This window comes from Lithobates pipiens, unplaced genomic scaffold, assembly GCF_037356315.1.
Source record: "Lithobates pipiens isolate NorthernLeopardFrog02 unplaced genomic scaffold, aLitPip1_a1.2 Scaffold_13, whole genome shotgun sequence".
NCBI classification, from domain to species: Eukaryota; Metazoa; Chordata; class Amphibia; order Anura; family Ranidae; genus Lithobates; species Lithobates pipiens.
Window position 1 is genome coordinate 117223826 of NW_027507718.1, and position 21247 is coordinate 117245072.

Genomic DNA, 21247 nt, shown 5'->3' on the forward strand with positions numbered 1-21247 from the left:
ATCGGTCCACAATACATAGGGTTGACGTGCACTACTGCTGACCGCTGCCCTATACTGCAGCAGTCCTTCATTGGTATAGGGACTGACGTACAGTCTGCTAATCACTAACACACAACCTGCTTGGTCCACAAAAGTTCTTATAAGGACTGGTAACTTGGTATAGGGTGCTACGGTACATAGGCCTGAGTGCGTTACAGTCTGCTGTTCTGTAAGGACCGCTATCGGTCCACAATACATAGGGTTGCCGTGCACTACTGCTGACCGCTGCCCTATACTGCAGCAGTCCTTCAGCGGTATAGGGACTGACGCACAGTCTGCTAAACACTAACACACAACCTGCTTGGTCCACAAAAGTTTTTATAAGGACTGGTAACTTGGTATAGGGTGCTACGGTACATAGGCCTGAGTGCAGTACAGTCTGCTGTTCTGTAAGGACCGCTATCGGTCCACAATACATAGGGTTGACGTGCACTACTGCTGACCGCTGCCCTATACTGCAGCAGTCCTTCAGCGGTATAGGGACTAAGAGTTTTGTCACAGGGTGATTTAAAAAATGACAGGCAGAGGAAGAGGCAGGCCCTTCCGCAGGGGTGGTAGGGGTAGGGCAGGAGCAACAGCCTTGAGCCAAAGTGGGAAGTTGCAGAAGGTGCGTTCAATTACTTTAAAGGACGCACCAGACTTGGTTGAGTGGCTCACTCAGCCTTATTCTTCTGCACCCTCCTCATCCTCTCGATCTGCACCCTCTTCTTCACTCTCTGCTATGTGCACCCCCAAAGACACTACCACCAACAACACCACCACCACCACATACCTTCCGCTTGAGTGCAAATGGGGGCCTTCATGCTCCAGTGTTTTAATAGGGACCCCCGTATAAAAAGCATGAGGGTCAAGGACCAGTACTGGGTGGCAACGTACTTAGATCCCCGGTACAAACACAAAATGGCGGAAATGTTACCGCCGTCGCAGAGGGCTGTCAGAATGCAGCACTTCCAGGCCTTGCTTCGAGAAATGCTGCATTCTGCTTTTGCGTGCGCTGGCAGAGGAGCAATTCCCACTCCCAGAGAAGGATTTGCGGGTACCAATCCAACAGCGCCTGCAAGAAGAGGCCGGTTTGAAGATGTGTTGGTGACTTCGGATATGAGGTCATTCTTTCAGCCGACCCATCGACAGGTGTCATCCGGATCCAGCATCAGGGAACGCCTAGACCGTCAGGTGTCCGACTACATTGGGTTAACGGCCGATGTGGACGCTCTGAGGAGTGATGAACCCCTAGACTACTGGGTGGGCAGGCTTGACCTCTGGCCAGAGCTTGCCCAATTTGCAATCGAACTGTTGGCTTGCCCCTCATCCAGTGTCCTGTCCGAAAGGACGTTCAGCGCAGCAGGGGGGATTGTGACCGATAAGCGTACTCGCCTAGCTCACGACAGTGTTAACTACCTCACATTTCTAAAAATGAATGAGGCATGGATCTCGGAGGAATTCAACACATGTGATCAGTAGACCATGTATATGTCTATAAACAATTTTTGGAATCAAGCACACAGACCTTCTTAATTCATTTGGCTCACTTCCCTGACCCAAAAAAGCACACCGTACTATATGCCCCTACCCTCCTCTTTGAAGAGGTTGAGCGGTGTCATATTTCTACTGGGGCTGCTTATTATGAGGGGTTCCCACCATCCCTGTGCTGTGCTGACTTCCTCCTGGGTGTTCTTATTATGAGGGGCTCCCACCATCCCTGTGCTGTGCTGACTTCCTCCTGGGGGTTCTTATTATGAGGGGATCACACCATCCCTGTGCTGTGCTGACTTCCTCCTGGGGCTGCTTACGGTGCTGCTGTCAGCGCTGTATGTCACGGAGCTGCTGTCAGCGCTGTATGTCACGGAGCTGCTGTCAGCGCTGTATGTCACGGAGCTGCTGTCAGCGCTGTATGTCACGGAGCTGCTGTCAGCGCTGTATGTCACGGAGCTGCTGTCAGCGCTGTATGTCACGGAGCTGCTGTCAGCGCTGTATGTCACGGAGCTGCTGTCAGCGCTGTATGTCACGGAGCTGCTGTCAGCGCTGTATGTCACGGTGCTGCTGTCAGCGCTGTATGTCACGGAGCTGCTGTCAGCGCTGTATGTCACGGAGCTGCTGTCAGTGCTGTATGTCACGGAGCTGCTGTCAGCGCTGTATGTCACGGAGCTGCTGTCAGCGCTGTATGTCACGGAGCTGCTGTCAGCGCTGTATGTCACGGTGCTGCTGTCAGCGCTGTATGTCACGGAGCTGCTGTCAGCGCTGTATGTCACGGAGCTGCTGTCAGCGCTGTATGTCACGGAGCTGCTGTCAGCGCTGTATGTCACGGTGCTGCTGTCAGCGCTGTATGTCACGGAGCTGCTGTCAGCGCTGTATGTCACGGAGCTGCTGTCAGCGCTGTATGTCACGGAGCTGCTGTCAGCGCTGTATGTCACGGAGCTGCTGTCAGCGCTGTATGTCACGGAGCTGCTGTCAGCGCTGTATGTCACGGTGCTGATGTCAGTGCTCTGTATTACGGTGCTGCTGTCAGTGCTCTGTATCTCCTGCACCCTCTTGTTTGCCTACCCTGGTCCCTGACCTTCCCTCTCCTCCATTGCCTTCATTAGCTCCATAGTCCTGAATTGTCAGAACAATTTCCCAAATAAAAAAAAAATGCTTGTAGTTATCGATCCCAAATTCACCTCATACATGTATTATGCTATTGTCCAGGTGGTGGGACTACGTGCTACCCCCTAATAATTACCCCGTGGCCGCAAATTCGACCTAAAGGTTTGCGAAATTCGCCTCCCATTGAAGTCAATGGAGCCCGCGGCGAACGGTCGTTTTCGCGAACGTTTGTGTCCGTTCGCGTTCGCGAAACGTCCCGTCGGAAGTTCGTCCATCACTACTCACTTTGGAGGAGCTGCAGACGACACTCGACGAATTCCCTAACTGTAAGGCCCCTGGTGTGGATGGTCTGCCCATGGAAATTTGCAAGCAGTATGTGGGATTCCTTTCACTTGCAGGGTTTAATACAGCTAGGGAATGACAGGTCTTACTCCCTTCTATGGCCATTGCCAACATTGTCTTGATATTAAAACCTGGGAAGGACCCCGTAGATACGGGTTTGTATAGACCCAAATCCTTGTTACAGAGTGACATTAAACTCCTAGCCAAAATCCAGGCACTTGGATTGAATTGGGTCATTATGTCTGTTGTGCACCCGTACAAGCCTGGATTCCTGCCCAACAAGTCCAAAGCGGTGAACCTAAGGAGACTCTTTCTGAATATGCAATCACCAGCAGATAACATAGGACAGAGGGCCCTGCTTTCACTGGGAGCCATGAAGGCCTTTGATATCGTTAAGTGGAAGTATTTGTGGGGGACTCTCCGGAGATTTGGATTCAGGGACACATACATTTCATGGGTCCTCTTATGCCGCGTACACACGATCAAACTATCCGGCGGACAAATTTTGAGTCAAAACTACTTTCTAAGTCCGCCGGACTTTTGGATAAAAAAAGTCTGCCGGAGCCCACACACGGGCGGATTGTCCGGGTGGACTCGAGTGACTGTGACATCATAATGGGCGGGGACATCACCCGGCGATGTCCCTATATAAGTCGCCGCACGCCGCGTCCCTGTCATTGCGGCCAGAGACAAAGACGAGTCAACATCTCAACAAGAGAAGAAGAGAAGCACAGAAGGCAGTGAAGAAGACCGGGCCACCGCCAGTAAAAGAGCTGGAAGAAGGAGCGGAGGCCCGGCAAGAAGAACCGAACAGGGGGACAAGACCCCCGAAGTCGGAAGAAGACCCCCGGGCGGCCCTCCGCTAGTAAAAGAGCTAGCAGAAGATAGCGGAGGATTCTGGCGAGAAGACCCCCCAAAATGGAAGAAGACCCCCGGAGCCGTGCAATAAATTATTTTTAACCCTTGTGTGTTGTGTTTTATTTACATTTTTTTCACAGGTGAATGGGTAGGGGTACATTGTACCCCATACTCATTCACATAGGGTGGGGGGCCGGTATCCGGGGGCCCCCTTATTAAAGGGGGCTCCCGGATTCCGATAAGTCCCCCGCCCACAGACCCCGACAACCAACGGCCAGCGTTGTCGGGAAGAGGCCCTTGTCCTCGTCAACATGGGGACAAGGTGCTTTGGGGTGGAGGGCCCATGGCCTTGTACGGCTCAGGAGGGGGGGAGCTCGCTCGTCCCCACCCCCTTTCCTAACTGGCCGGGTTGCACGCTCGGATAAGGGTCTGATATGGACCTGGGGGGGACCCCCACACCGTTTTTTTCCAGCGTAGGGCTTCCCCTTTAAGTCCATACCAGATGACAGGGCCAGCGACGTGTCAATCTCGCCGCCGAAGGCAGCGACATTGACTTCCTTCGCTAGTCCCGGCTACCTGGAGCCGCACTCAAAATGAACGGACTTTCCTCCTTGTGTGGGCAAGTCCGTTCATTTCAAAAGTACGGTGGATAGTCCGGCGGACTGTGTCTGCCGGAAAAGTCCCGTGTGTGGGAAGGTCCTCTCGTTTGGACAGTCCGACGGACTTTACGGCGGTTTGTCCTCCAGACTAAGTCCGCCGGATAGTCTGATCGTGTGTACGCGGCATTACTGGCATCGGGTAGTATGTCTCATACTTTTGCTTTGGGTAGGGGCACAAGACAAGGGTGCCTGTTGTGACTCTTGCTCTTTGCACTAGCCACTGAAACCCTGGCAATTAAAATCAGAGACCACCCGGGTATTGCCGGCTTCTGTTATGGAGACAGACAGGAAAAAGTGATGCTCTACGCGGATTATACAATGATTCTGCTTGGAGACATTAAAGTGGTTTGGTACATATTCAGGTCTCAAGATCAACTGGACAAAGTCCTCCCTAGGAAGGTTTACCTCCTGCTCATTGACACGGAAGGTAAACCTTCCAATGCTAGCTCCATATCACTGGCTATCTCCTTCAGGTACTTGGGGGTCCAGGTAACGCCCAGTTTCCGAGATTATGGGAGGCTGAATATCTCCCTGCTGCTACAAAAATTCCAGGATCAGATCAAAACTTGGAATTCACTCTGCCTGTCAGTAGCTGGTAGGGTGAACCTGATCAAAGATGATTCTAATGCCCCAGCTACTCTATGTGCTGCACAACTCACTGGTAGTGGTCCCTCTCAAGACATTTTGAATAGTGAACTCCCTATTCCGCACGTTAATATGGAAGAACCGCTCCCTAAAACTTGAACATCTGCAGCGCCCTAAGAATGAGGGGGGTCTAGCCTTGCCAAACCCCTGGCTGTACTATCTAGCCACACAGTTACAGCACCTGATAGTGATTAGTTGGGATACGGAGTGGTAGGGCGCCAATGGATGCTCCTCTGAGACCGTGATGCTGCATACAAAAAAGAGCGAGGCAGTTCTGGTGGCCCTTGAAGCTCTGGCCTTCAGTAAACCACATAAGATATAAATCAGATATCTGCAGGGAGTAACTGAAATTTAGCCCGATCTGGTCTAATGGAGCCTACCTTGAAATTGCCACGTTGTGGCACGGGGCCTTATGGAAGAGGTATGGGGTGCTATACATTAGACATATTTTCCATAACGGAGTACTGTTGTCATTTGAAGCTCTGCAGGAGCTGTTTGGTTTGTCGTCTTCGATGCACTTTTATTATGTGCAATTAAGGTATGCCGTGACAGCTAAAAGTAGATCTTCTGAATGGTCTACTTCTCCGACACTTTTTTTAACTTGATCAAAAGAGCCTCTACCACCGAGGGATTTACATAACAGTGTTATAGTATGTTATTGCAGAATTCTCTGAAAAAACACCTTCTGTGAATGCTGGATAAATGGGAGGGAGATGTAGGTCGAATGGGTACCAATGGGAGGAAGCTCTCCAGGTGGTGCCAATCTGTTCACTGAATGTCTCATAGAGGCTAACGCAACTGTAGATCATACTGAGGGTGTACTATACCCCACATAGAATGTATATTATGGGTCTCAGGCCCACCCGGCTATGCACTAGATGTACTAGATGTAAACAAGACCATGGTGACCTGATCCATCTACTGTGGAGATGCCCAAAGTTACATTCCTATTGGAAGGGAGTGGTGGACACCATAAACAGGATATTTCAGATTGTTATGCCTCTAGACCCAAAACCCTGTTTGCTCAATTTTCTGGAGGAGTTTGAATAGGAAGAGTGTACTAGAGTAGCAGTTACCAGAACCCTATTTTTGGAACGTAAGTTAATAATGATAAATTGGAAGCCAGAGGACCCTTCTACGATTAAGGAATGGATCAATGCAGTGGTAAATATGCTCCAGATGGAGAAATGCATATGTTTACTTTAATAAACTTTTTCTTTGGATAAAAAAAATAAAAATACTCATGCATGCTATGACGCAACCACAGTACCTAGCTGAAACCTGAAACCATGTTATTAAAACTTACACTCTGATATTGGAAAAAATAGGTGTTAGTTACCCACCTGATGGAATATCCAGACTGATAATGGGTATCTTTATCTGCTTCATTATTCCCAAAATAGTGACCCATGGCTCTTTATTACCTTCTTCGCTATTTGCCTCAATGCCCAGCACTGCGTCCACAACTAGATTATAGGCATCGTTAATTAACTGCACCTATAGAACAGAAAACAAAGCACCAGTTTCATATTCAAATTGCTAACATAAATAACAGAAGGAACAATTTTTGTCAGTCAGGAATAGAACTTTTTTATGGATGCATTCTTGATGGCTTATATGTCACCTGCAAATAGTAAAACACTATACTTCTACGATCACCTTTAATCTCTTTGCATGATGCAGTGATCTTCTTTTTTTTTTTTTTTTTTTTTTTCGCGACATACAGTATGTATGACCGAACAAGTTAACAGCTCACCTTCTGAATTTGCGCACTGAAAATTTGAGAAGCCTTCTACACAGCACCATGCACTAAGGTACTCTAATTGTTCCTAAATAATTATATGCGGCATATCTTGTGCTTTGTTCTCTATCGGCAGCTATTTTTCTTTAAATACTGATTCTGGCATTTATCACACAGAGAAGAAGTTAACGTGAAATTAAAATTACACATTGCTTATCACATTTTACTTTGGGCTCATGAAGGGTACAACCACAGGCTCAACTAAATGCTGCCCTTCTCAGCTGCACATCTCTATCCTTTGGTCCCCTACCACTCCATTAAGACACTGGTGGGAGAAAAGAGAGAAAGAAAAGAGAAATCCCTCAAAGCTTCCATGGGCTGAGACCTCCCAGAGCCTGGGCAGCCTATCTGCAAGCACTGATGATGTCAGATGAGAGGAAGGAAAGTAAGTCAGATGCTCTCAATTTCTAAAAGTACCAGCTCTTCACAAGAATACAAGAGCAAGGTAGTGAAGGAAAGTCGATTATGTTTAGCTGGGGATAGTGATAGTTAAAGGGGTTGTAAAGGTTCATGTTTTCTCACCTTAATGCATCCTACAACTGCCAACCAGCCCCCCCTCGTTTTACTTACCTAAGCCTGGAACCTGACCCAGCAGGGATGCTCTTGATTGTATAGATTGATAGCAGTGCAGCCATTGCAGAGTCCGGCATTCTGTGTCTATAGACGCAAATGTTGGACTCGGGAGTGCACCTGCAAGGTAACCCCCTCGGGGAAGCGCTTCTCAGAGGGGGTAATCAAATGTGGGGAGGAGCCACGAGACCCGCCGGGGGATCCAAGAAGAGCAGGTTTGGGGCCACTCTGTGCAAAACGAGCTGCACAGTGGAGGTAAGTATGATATGTTTGTTATTTAAAAAAAAAAAAATACCCTTACAATCACTTTAAAGCAGAACTAAACCTGCCCTATTCTTTAGGATCAAGGAAGCTGCCATCTTAAGCCCCATATACACTATTAGATTTTCTGCAGATTTTTGTCTTCAGATTTACCAAAACCATATAATATGAGGTCAAACCTTAAGAATTTCAATTTGTATGCAATCAGGCCACTACGTGGTTTTGGTAAATCTGAGGACAAAAATCTGCAGAAAATCTAAAAGTGTGTATGGGGCTTTAGCCTCTGTTGATCTGCAATTGCTATGGTGCTGCCAGAGGCATACCTAGAGTTTTTGGCACCCGGGATCCTACATCTGGTTCCCCCACATTAAAAAGTAAAAACACCCCACTGTGCCCCCTGCATACCTCTGCATCCCCCAATATCTCTTTGTCACTACTGTGCACCCTCTCTCCACAACTGCACCTCTGTACCCCCTTTACTTTACACAGAACCTTGCATCACTGGACCCCTTTACATTACACAGCTCCCTGTACCTCTGGACCCCTTTACATTATACAGTACCCTGCACCTCTGGACCCCTTTACATTATACAGCACACTGCACCTCTGGACCCCTTTACATTACACAGCACCCTGCACCTCTGGACTCCTTTACATTACACAGCTCCCTGCACCTCTGGACCCCTTTACATTACACAGCACCCTGCACCTCTGGACCCCTTTACATTATACAGCACCCTGCACCTCTGGACCCCTTTATATTATACAGCCCCCACAGCTCTGGACCCCTTGCATGTTACACGGACCCCACCCCCTACAGTACAGACCCACCTTCAGTGCAAACCCACCATTCAGTGCAGACCCCCCCCCATTCAATGTAGACCCCCACCCCCACTTGGTACACCACTGGGTGCTGCACATATGATAAGTAATGATACCAGCTATTTAATGGCATGACAGTTCAGCTGAGAGCTCAAATAACTCTGACAATTATCAGTTATGGTGTGCTTTACATGTTTCTATTTTTGTAAATAGTTACTAGGTTTAGTTTCATTTTAAGTGAACCAATTGCTTCTACCTGCATGATAAAAGGACCGGTTCACTTCAAAGAAACCTTGTACTAACCTCCTAAAGATAATAGTTGCCTAGATGGTACTTCACTCAATACTTTCTAAATCACTGACCTGACACATGCAGGTTAGAAAGTCAGAATGAAGTCAGAACCCCTCATCAGTTTACTTGCTTCAGGTCTTTGCCTTAAGGCCCATACACACGATCAGACTTTTTGACAACAAACATGCAAATTAGCTGGTTTGGAGCAACATCCGACCGTGTGTACGCTCCATCGGACAAACTTTTTTGGTTTTCATCAGACTTTTGTTGGCTGTGCGAACGGACAAACTTTCTGGCAACAAAAGTCCGATGGAGCAAAGTCTGATCGTGTGTACAGAAAACCATAGGACTTTTGTACAAAGTACAAACAGGCATGCTCAGAACCAATGCAAAAGATCAGACAACAATACAGAAGTTGACCAAAGGTGGCGTTAAAGAGCAGAAAAACCACGAGATTTGGTGAAAGTTGGCTGAAAAAGTCCTGCTGTGTGTATGCAATACAAGTTCAGGGCCGACGCCCTTTGTACAAAAATCCAAGGGAAAGTTTGTACAAAGTCCTATCGTGTGTATGAGGCTTTAGAGTATATCAAAAACATTGGATATGCATTGCACCCAGGCAACTAACATTTTCAGAAGGGAAGATCAGCAATGACAAGCACTATTCACTCAGTAAAATTTTTCCCCTACTAATGCATGACAGGCCTGTTTAAAAGTTTGTGTGTTTAAAAAAATGAGCCATGTGCCCCCAGGTTTAATAGTAAAAACGTAAATGCAGTCAGTAGCTCCTATTATAGAGAAATTAGTGTTTTTACGGCCAGCTTGTCAGAGGTCAGCACATTGTACTGTTTCTGGTGCATTTGCTGAGCTGAAAACAGACATGGCAGTGCAACACCTATAAAGGCCCATACACATGATCAGACTTTTTGACAACAAACATGCAAATTAGCTGTTTTGGAGCAACATCCGACCATGTGCACGCTCCATCGGACAAACTTTTTCGGTTTTCATCGGACTTTTGTTGGCTGTGCGAACGGACAAACTTTCTGGCAACAAAAGTCAGATGGAGAAAAGTCTGATCGTGTGTACAGAAAACCATAGGACTTTTGTACAAAGTACAAACACACATGCTCAGAACCAATGCAAAAGATCAGACATCAATACAGAAGTTGACCAAAGGAGAGCATAAAAAACACATGATTTGGTGAAAGTTGGCTGAAAAAGTCCTGCCGTGTGTATGCAATACAAGTTCTCGGCCGACGCCCTTTGTACAAAAATCCACAGGAAAGTTTGTACAAAGTCCGATCGTGTGTATGAGGCTTTAGAATCAGCCGTATACTCCTCTGCTGAAGTTGGGCGGTGGACGGACTGGCCATTAAACTTTGTGGCTATACCCTGTCTATCGCTCACCATATTCCAATGCTCTGGATTCCAATGGAAGCAGGCAGCACTGGAGCTGGTAAGCACAGTGCTGAAGCACAGACTGCTGAATAATAAAAATGCCTCTACGTTCACATCTATGCGTTTTCTTTGGGAGGTGTTTGCGCAGGCACAGCAGCCCATTTATTTGAAGAAGCTGCTGTACCTGCAGGAAAGGCAGGAAAAAGGTCCCCAACCATTTCTGAGACTGCAGCCACATGGGAAAACGGGATGTGAATTAATGGCACCCCTGCATTTTGGCTGCAGGCATGGGAACGCATATGATTTACATGCATTTCCACACCCGCAATAGTGTCAACCTAGGTTTACTTCACAGCATTGGCAGAGTGTGCTGTATCATAGTACTGGTTGGAAGCTGCTTGGTCTTTACAATGTTAAGCAACATACACAGGATCTGACTTTTTACAAACTTTCCCATGGACTTTTGTACAAACGGCGTTGGATGTAAAGCCTCATACACACGATAGGACTTTGTACAAACTTTCCCTTGGATTTTTGTACAAAGGGCGTCGGCCCTGAACTTGTATTGCATACACACAGCAGGACTTTTTCAGCCAACTTTCACCAAATCATGTGATTTTTCTGCTCTTTACCGCCACCTTTGGTCAACTTCTGTATTGTTGTCTGATCTTTTGCATTGGTTCTGAGCATGCCTGTTTGTACTTTGTACAAAAGTCCTATGGTTTTCTGTACACACGATCAGACTTTGCTCCATCGGACTTTTGTTGCCAGAAAGTTTGTCTGTTCACACAGCCAACAAAGGTCTGATGAAAACCAAAAAAGTTTGTCCGATGGAGCGTACACACGGTCAGATGTTGCTCCAAAACAGCTAATTTGCATGTTTGTTGTCAAAAAGTCTGATTGTGTGTACAGAAAACCATAGGACTTTTGTACAAATTACAAACAGGCATGCTCAGAACCAATGCAAAAGATCAGACAACAATACAGAAGTTGACCAAAGGTGGCGGTAAAGAGTAGAAAAACCACACGATTTGGTGAAAGTTGGCTGAAAAAGTCCTGCTGTATGTATGCAATACAAGTTCAGGGCCAATGCCCTTTGTACAAAAATCCAAGGGAAAGTTTGTACAAAGTCCTATCGTGTGTATGAGGCTTTAAACTGATGCCATAGACACAAGCCCAAAGCCCGTTGACATATGCCCTTATTCAAATAAAAAGTGTTAATGCACAACCATCCTTTAGTCAGGCCTAGCAATCAGTTCTAATCTATTTCTTCACTGTTACAATTGTTTCCTAAAGTAATTATATGAAAGCTGCTGAAGGTCCATGAACAACCACCCATTTAGTGTCAAATTATTTGATTACACATTTGAAATAGAATTATAAGCACTTACTTCTGTGGGAAGGTAGGATAAAAAGGGGATATCCATCTTCTCACACTGAATTGTAAAGTCTTTGTACAGATTATCGAGTGATTTCTTGGGGTAGAAGATTGTAGGTTCATAGTCCTAGAAAAAACAATTAGGGTTTAATAATTAAAACTTTAGAATCAACAGTTGAGTGGTGTTGACATGTAACTTTAAGGCTGGGTTCACACTGCAGTACAGAGCGGCTCACAGCAGGGATCCGGTGTGTCTCTGCTCACCGTTTCAGGTCCGATTTCGCTCCGAATTGTTGGCTGAATTCGGGACCAGCAGCTCCGGAAATATGTGAATCAGCTTCATTGAGAGCCGGTCACACCCTCCTGACATGCTAATTGGATGCGGAGAAAATCTGCATCCAAAACGTAATAGTGTGAACTCAGCCTAAAGTATTACTAAACCCAGGACCCTGCATTCACTATATCTGATCTCCCATAGTGCACATAATATGGAAATACAATTGTTTTAGTAAATATAAACTGATAAATACTCTTTCTCATCAGCAGTATATAGCACTCATGTCACTTCTATCAGTAAGTATGTGGTTAAAGCTGGTAGGATGAGTTTTATTTCTACTCTGACTATCCTTTGAGGCCACATGACCCCTGACCCTCTGCCTGGTCAATGCTGATTGGCCCTGTGCTGATCACATGTACCCTCCCAAGAAAAAAAAATTCTCTAGCAATACACAACAAACTGAGCATGTACAGAGTACCTCCAATGACTATGTACTATCAACAGAAGGATTGAGGACAGTAAAAGGGGTTGATCAGAGAAGGCAGTATCAATCAGCCTTTTTACACAATGGAGAGTATTAACCCCTTAGGATCGACAAGCATGCTTTACTGCATTTACAGTAAAGATTGTTTAACTGTTGTGGGTTTAGTAACACTTTAATAAAAGTTAAGAGATATAGCTATAACGGCTCAATTGTTATGGTGCCAACCAACATATCTGATACAGTACAGGGTGATCCCATAATTTATTTAGGCACAAATAGGGATGAGCCGAACACCCTCCGGTTCGGTTTGCACCAGAACTTTCGAACAGTCCGAAAATTTGTGCGAACTTTAGAACCCCAGTGAAGTCTATGGGACTCGAACGTTCGAAATAAAAAGTGCTAATTTTAATGGCTAATATGCAAGATATTGTCCTAAAAAGGGTTTGGGGACCTGGCTCCTGCCCCAGGGGACATGGGTCAATGCCTAAAATGCCTAAAATGTTTTATAAAAGGACGTTTTTTCAGGTGCACTTATTTTAATGACGATTAAAGTGGAAAAAAAGTGAAGTGTTTCCTGTGTTTAGAACAGTCCCTGCACAAAATGACATTTAACGGAAAAAAAAGTAATTCAAAACTGCTTGCGGTTTTAATGTAATATCTGGCTCCGGCAATATGGATGAAAATCATTGAGAAAAATGGCTTAGGTAGCCCCCCCTGCCCATTACCAGCCCCTTTGGGTCTTGTACGGATATTAAGGGGAACCCCATACCCATATTAAAAAAAGGAAAGGCGTGGGGCCCCCAGGCCCTATATACTCAGGACAGCAGTATACAGGCGGTGCAAACAAGACAGGGACTGTGTAGGTTTGTTGTGTTAAGTAGAATCTGTTTGTAATTTTGAACTGGTACATTTTTAAAGTGTAGCTCCAGTCAAAAAATCAATTTTTAAGCTTTTTGGAAAACATAGGGAAGGGTTATCACCCCTGTATAATTTGTTTTGCCGTCCGTCTTTTTTCATCTGTTCCTGTTGTCTCCTTTCTGTTTGCAAGTAGGAGACGTTTGTAAGTTGGATGTTTGAAAGTAGGGGCCTGCCCTATATGCTCTGCAGAAATGGCGGAACAAGGTGTTGGTGTTGCCACAACACTGTAAGCCCTCAAAGTGACTCTTGGTGGGCGCAAAATGTCATTCTCTTCTGCAGAAAAGTAATATAAATGAAATAAGATGTGTGTGTTTTTTTGCACTGGTACACTGCAAGTATGAGAAGTTGATGTGACAGATGTATATAAGTAACTAACCATCTTCCAAAATGTATAATTCAAATAGAAAAGATAAGAAAAATATATAATTTAATAGAATAAAATAGAAAGAATATACCACCATCTTCTGAAATTCAAATTTCAAATAGAATAAATTTGAATTTCGAAAAGTATGAATTCAAAAATTTTAAATTTGGATAGAAAAGATTATAATAAAATAGAAAATAGACTAGAAAAATTATAGAACAGAACAGAATAGAATATATTATATTTTATTCTGTTCTGTTCTATTGTTTTTCTAGTCTATTCTTTTATATTCTATTAAAATCTTTTCTATTAAAATCAAAATCATTATATACTAAATTCAAATTTCGGAAGATGGTTTTATATATTTATATTTGTATATATATATATATATATATATATATATATATATGTATATGTATATTTTTGACATTTGAATTTCGTATAGAATGAATTCGAATTTGAATAGAAAAGATTAGAATAGAAATAGAGAGTAGACTAGAACAATAGAACAGAATAGAATATAGATACTATCTATAAAATTGGGCCTTATGCACTGCTTGCTGGTGCCACAACACTGCAACCTCTCCCAGATACTCTAGTTGGAGTGCAGGAATGAGCCCTGCTGCAAAGCATTGCATTAAAAATTGTATTACATGCCCCTGTTAAACAGGGGCTGAAAAATTGGGCCTATACACTGCAACCTCTACCATATACTCTATTTGGAGTGCAGGAATGAGCCCTGCTGCAAAGCATTTAATCAAAAAATTTAATTACAGGCCCCTGTTAAACAAGGGCTGAAAAATTGGGCTGGTGGCATTACCCAGAACCAAAAATGTTCTTCCAAGATATCAGGAGGAAGAGGATAGACAGTCAACATAACAGGACAGTCACTCAGCATCAGCATAGGCAGTCTTGAAGGGATGTGATATTTCCAAAAAAATGATTCGGTTACATCAGCTTCAGGTGCTTGGTAGCTGGTGGTGATCTAAGACTGATTCATCTTTATGAAGGTAAGTCGATCAACCGAGTCGGTGGACAGGCGCACCCTGTGATCGGTTACAAAGCCACCAGCAGCACTGAAGGTGCGTTCCGAAAGAACGCTGGATGCAGGACAGGCCAGTAGCTCAATTGCATACTGTGCAAGCTTTGGCCAGTGATCCATCCTCAAGACCCAGTAAGCCAGAGGATTTTCGGTGGGAAAGGTGTCCAAGTCTGACCTTGCCCCTAGGTATTTCTGCACCATGTAAATCAGACGCTGGCGATGGTTGCTGGAACCGATCATACCTTGGGGCTGCGGACTAAAAAATTGTCTGAACGCATCGGTCAGACGGACACCTTCTCCACCGCTCCCTCCTCCCAGCCACGTACAAGTCTACGGATTTCTTGGGACTGTAAATCATCCCTACAAGACTGCTGCTGCTGAGCGCCAGGCTCCACCTCCATGCTGACACAATCATCCTCCTCCTCCACCTCCTCCGCCTCGTCCTCTTCCTGTGTGATGGGTGGGACAGCAGGAACACTGTCTGGATAAAGGGGGCCTTGAGAGGCAAGGAAGTCCTCCTCTTCCTGCCTCTGTTCTGCCTCAAGTGCCCTGTCCATTATTCCACGCAGCGTATGCTCCAACAGGTGGGCAAGAGGTACAGTGTCACTGATGCATGCACTGTCACTGCTCACCATCCTTGTGGCCTCCTCAAACGGTGACAGGACAGTGCATGCATCCCTGATCATGCCCCACTGACATGGTGAGAAAAAACTGAGCTACCCTGACCCTGTCCTGGTGCCGTAGTCGCACAGGTACTCATTGATGGGTCTCTGCTGCGTGTGCAGCCGCTGCAGCATGGCCAACGTTGAGTTCCACCTGGTGGGCATGTCACATATAATGTGGTTCTTGGGCAGGTTCAACTCCTTTTGGAGCTCAGCCAGCCAAGCACAGGCATTAAATGATCGGCGGAAATGCACACAGACTTTCCTGGCCTGCTACAGGACATCCTGTAAGCCTGGGTACCTGCCCAAGAACCGCTGCACCACCAGGTTAAGGACGTGAGCCACAAAGGGCACATGGGTCAGTTGTCCCTGTCGGAGGGCGGAGAGGAGGTTGGTGCCATTGTCGCAAACCACCAATCCTGGCTTAAGCTGGCGTGGTGTCAACCATCTCTCAGCCTGCCCCTGCAAAGCTGACAAAATATCTGCCCCAGTGTGGCTCCTGTCACCAAACAAACCAGCGCAAGCACAGCATGGCATTGTTTTGCCTGTGTACTTGCGTAGTCCCTTGAACGCCTACGGAGACATGGAGGAAGAAGAGGAGGGGGTGGAGGAGAGAGGGGTGTCACAACCATTAGTAGTATTTTCGAGGTGTGGTGGAGGAGCAACCTCCAACACTACTGCACCTTGTCCTGCATCCTTCCCAGCTGCCAGAAGAGTGACCCAATGGGCAGTGAAAGACAGGTAACGTCCCTGTCCATGCCTGCTGGACCATGAATCAGCGTTAATATGCACCTTACCGCTGACCGCCCTGTCCAGCTAGGCAAGGACATTGCCTTCCACATGCCGGTAGAGAGCTGGAATTGCCTTCCATGAGAAAAAGTGGCGTTTGGGGACCTGCCACTGAGGAACTGCACATTGCACAAACTCACGGAAGGGGGCTGAGTCTACCAACTGAAAAGGCAGCAGTTGAAGTGCTAGCAATTTAGCCAACCTAGCATTCAACCGCTGGGCATGTGGATGGCTGGGAGTGAACTTCTTTCGACGGTCCAACAGCTGGGGCAGGGAAATTTGCCTGCTACAATCGGACGTGGGTGCACTGCTAGCAGAGTGCCCGCAAGCGCTGTGACACACCTAATTCTACACCTTCATTCCTCTCAGTGCAATTTTCAGAGAGGACTGAAGGTCTAGTGGGGTTGGAGATCCCAGCTGATGAGGAGCAAGGAGAGGTCTGCATTGTTCTTTGGTGTGGGTCTTTGAGGTAAGCTTGCCAACGAGCTGCATGGCAGGTCAACATATGTCTGGTCAAGCATGTGGTGCCCAAGCGGCTGATGTTTTGGCCACACGAGATAGGATTGAGACATATGTTGCAAATAACAGAGGTGCGATCTGATGCACTCTTCTCAAAAAAGGCCCACACCAAAGAACTTTTAGAATAACACGCAGAGGCAGCGCCCTGCACAGGCAGAGCTCTGCGGTGTGATTCAGTCGGTGTGCTGCCCCTAAGCTGGCCCCCGGAGGGCATCCTGCCTCATTGGAGATGTGCCTCCTCCTCCTCTCTCCTACCAGGCACCCACGTGGAGTTAGTGCCCTCAACATCCCCAACCTCTTCATCACTGGAGCAAACCTGGCAGTATGCTGCAGCTTGTGGAACATGACTGCTAGATTGCTGTCCTTCTTGAGCATCCCCTCTCTCTGCATTCACGCTACTGCATTCCTCTAGCTGAGTATCATCATCAGAGCCTACAAAACACTGGGCATCCTCCTGGAGCATGTACCCAACACTGTGCTCAAAGAGTTTGGGGAATTCCTCAGGAGGACGTGGTGGGTCTAGGGAAGGAGTCACTGATGATGACATTGAGACGAGGGAAGAGGATGCGTTGGCAGCTGCTTTGCTAGTACCCTGAGCCTGGGTGAGAGAGGATGAAGAGGATGAAGAGGGCTTGGTCATCCACTCTACCAAGTCTTCGGCATGATGCCGCTCAACACGTCTAGCTGCCAAAAATAAGGACAAGCGTGTTCCATGGCCACGTGCTGATGACGATGCACCGCATCCATGACCAGCACTGTTGTCTCTAGACACAGAGCCTGCTTGCCCTGTTTAATTGGCTCGTGCCTGTCTGCCTCTCCTTGTTGGCCTTCCAGACATGGTAATGGCCTGAAGGGAGATGGGAAAACCAGCAGTTGGGTAGTGTATATTGTGCTGGAGGCACACAACACCCACTAACTCCTGCAGATGCCTGTATGATAGAACACCAGCAATAAAGGGTATATACAGGTGTATACTGGGCTGGAGGCACACAACACCAACTAAGTCCTGCAGATGCCTTTATTATAGAACACCAGCAATAAAGGGTAGATACAGGTGTATATTGTGCTGTGCTGGAGGCACACAACACCCACTAACTCCTGCAGATGCCTTTATTATAGAACACCAGCAATTAAAGGGTAGATACCGGTGTATACTGCGCTGAAGGCACACAGACAACACTCACTAACTCCTGCAGATGGCAGATGGCTCAATTAGAGAACAGCAATATAGGTAGCTACAGGTGTATACTGCGCTGGAGGCACACAACACCAACTAACTCCTGCAGATGGCTCAATTAGAGAACAGCAATATAGGTAGCTACAGGTGTATACTGTGCTGGAGGCACACAACACCAACTAACTCCTGCAGATGGCTCAATTAGAGAAGAGCAATATAGGAATATACAGGTGTATACTGCGCTGAAGGCACACAAACAACACCCACTAACTCCTGCAGATGGCTCAATTAGAGAACAGCAATATAGGTAGATGCAGATGTATACTGCGCTGGAGGCACACAGCACCCACTAACTCCTGCAGATGGCAGATGGCTCATTTAGAGAACAGCAATATAGGTAGATACAGGTGTATACTGAGCTGGAGGCACACAACACCCACTAACTCCTGCAGATGGCTCAATTAGAGAAGAACAATATAGGTAGCTACATGTGTATACTGCGCTGGAGGCACACAACACCAACTAACTCCTGTAGATGGCAGATGGCTTAATTAGAGAACAGCAATATAGGTAGATACAGGTGTATACTGCGCTGGAGGCACACAACACCCACTAACTCCTACAGATGGCAGATGGCTCAATTAGAGACCAGCAATATAGGTAGCTACAGGTGTATACTGTGCTGGAGGCACACAACACCCACTAAGTCCTTCAGTGGGTTCAATTAGAGAAGAGCAATATAGGTAGCTACAGGTATATACTGCGCTGGAGGCACACAACACCAACTAACTCCTGCAGATGGCTCAATTAGAGAAGAGCAATATAGGTAGATACCGGTGTATACTGCGCTGAAGGCACACAGACAACACCCACTAACTCCGGCAGATGGCAGATGGCTCAATTAGAGAAGAGCAATATAGGTAGATACAGGTGTATACTGCACTGAAGGCACACAGACAACACTCACTAACTCCTGCAGATAGCTCAATTAGAGAACAGCAATATAGGTAGCTACAGGTGCATACTGCGCTGAAGGCCCACAGACAACACCCACTAACTCCTGCAGATGGCAGATGGCTCAATTAGAGAAGAGCAATATAAGTAGCTACAGGTGTATACTGCGCTGGAGGCACACAACACCAACTAACTCCTGCAGATGGCAGATGGATCAATTAGAGAAGAGCAATATAGGTAGATACAGGTGTATACTGCGCTGAAGACACACAGACAACACCCACTAACTCCTGCAGATGGCAGATGGCTCAAATAGACAATAGCAATAAAGGGTAGATACAGGTGTATACTGCGCTGAAGGCACACAGACAACACCCACTAACTCCTGCAGACGGGGGAACGCGCTGGCAGCCTTATATAGTGTGGGGCGTGTATTACACAGCCTGAGCTATAATTGGCCACAGGCATCCTGCCTGTGGTCAATCATGGCTCTCCTCGCTGCCAGCGCTGTGATTGGCCAAGCATGCGGGGTCACAGTGCATGCTTGGCCAATCATGAGTCAGCAATGCACTGCGATGGCGCAGTGCATTGTTGGCCGTGAGCGCCACACGAACTTGGCGCGAACGGCCCACAGAGTTCTGGCTTCGCTGAAACACCTAGCTCATCTCTAGGCACAAATATCCTATTGTTTCTCAGACCCTTTGTTTACATTTTTTTTTCCACAAAGATTTTATTATTTTTCAAAAAGAAAACATGTAACAAAGATCGTTGTTTGAACAAAAGAAGCAGGTCAATCAGCAGGATGTATAAGCAAAGAATACACAGGGTACATCATATGCATAGCACATTGAATACACTGAACCGGCAGCACAATCGTGAGAATATGAATCATAACACGTGGAGGGAGGGTCTTCAATCCGTATCCCCTCCCTCCTTTGTTTACATTTTGCTGTAAATAGGATAATGTAGGCTGCATATACACAAGGAACTTTTGCAATGCAACAGTTGATCTCCAGAATTTTGCCAGGCAAAAGTACTGAGTACTGTATACAAAGTATGATTAAGACAAAATAAAATTTCTGAGGTGTACCACATAGGCCCAAGATCTAACAGCAGCAGTATGGGCAGGGACTGATGTGAATGTATAATATATACGGAATGTGCTGAGTAAATTGTCAGCAGTATATAAGTACCTATTATAAAAAAAATAGGTATGGGTCCACTAGTAGTTCCTGATAGACTCCAAAATTGCCTCAACAGGGATCCCCTGCTTCACATATCTACAGAGTGGTCAAGGGATGTTTTATACTAGTACAATATTACATTTCAGCAGCAGTGTGTGAGAAGCTGCAATCTTTTCATGAAGATTTTTCACATGCCCCCTGCCTAACTGGGTGGAAAGTTAAATAAATCTTCATAGATTTTTTCAACAAAAAAAACCCTGCAAGACAAAGGCATAATGAGCTAGTATGCATCGCATACTAGCTCATTATGAAATACTTACATTAGTTTGAAGCTGTTGCGTTGGTCCCTGTACATCGTTGTAACCAGTGACATGTCTCCCGGAGTTATTTTTGGTCATGGCACAGGCCCTTTAGAAACGACACGATCGAGCCGTTTCTTCTGTGCTCTTGCGCCAATGACGATGCCTGAGTTACAGAAACAGAACAACACCAGCAATAAGGGGTAGCTTCAGGTTTATACTGTGCAGGAGGCACACAACACCCACTGTAACAGCGCCAGGTTCACAAGCAAAAAGACACTGTCCCTGCCTATCCTGCTCTTTCCCTGTACACCAACACACTACACAAGGCCACCGCCCTGGTGGCCTTATGCTTAGCCAATCATGAGGCAGCAATGCACTGCGATGCATCAAATCCTTGAGACCGAGATAAACTTATTTGGTTCAGATGGTGTCAAGCATGTGTGGCCACAACCAGGTGAGGCATACAAAGACCAGTGTGTCTTGCTTACAGTCAAGCATGATGGTGGAAGTGTCATGGTCTGGGGCTGCATGAGTGCGGCCAGCACTGGGGAGCTACAGTTCATTGAGGGAACCATGAATGCCAGTATGTATTGTGACATACTGAAGCAGAACGTGATCCCCCTCCCTTCTGAGACTTGGCCGTAGGGCAGTATTCCAACATGATGACGACCCCAAACACACCTCCAAGATGACCACTGCCTTGCTAAAGAAGCTGAGGGTAAAGGTGATGGACAGGCCAAGCATGTCTCCAAACCTAAACCCTATTGAGCATCTGTGGGGCATCCTCAAACGGAAGGTGGAGAAGAGCAAGGTCTCTAACATCCACCAGCTCCATGATGTCGTCATGGAAAAGTGGAAGAGGACTCCAGTGCCACCTGTGAAGCTTTGGTGAATTCCATGCCCAAGAGGGTTGCTGGAAAATAATGGT

General features: G+C 46.4%; 1 protein-coding gene across 1 annotated transcript in view; it reads right to left on the reverse strand.

Moving 5' to 3' along the window:
* Positions 1-21247, reverse strand: part of YJEFN3 (YjeF N-terminal domain containing 3) — a 358972-nt gene that overhangs the window by 27048 nt on the left and 310677 nt on the right. Inside the window, exons 4-5 of the mRNA XM_077475431.1 lie at positions 11661-11774; positions 6470-6623 (exon numbers count right to left, since the gene is read on the reverse strand). Of these exons, the coding sequence (XP_077331557.1) occupies positions 6470-6623; positions 11661-11774 (268 nt within the window). The remainder of the gene's footprint in view (positions 1-6469; positions 6624-11660; positions 11775-21247) is intronic.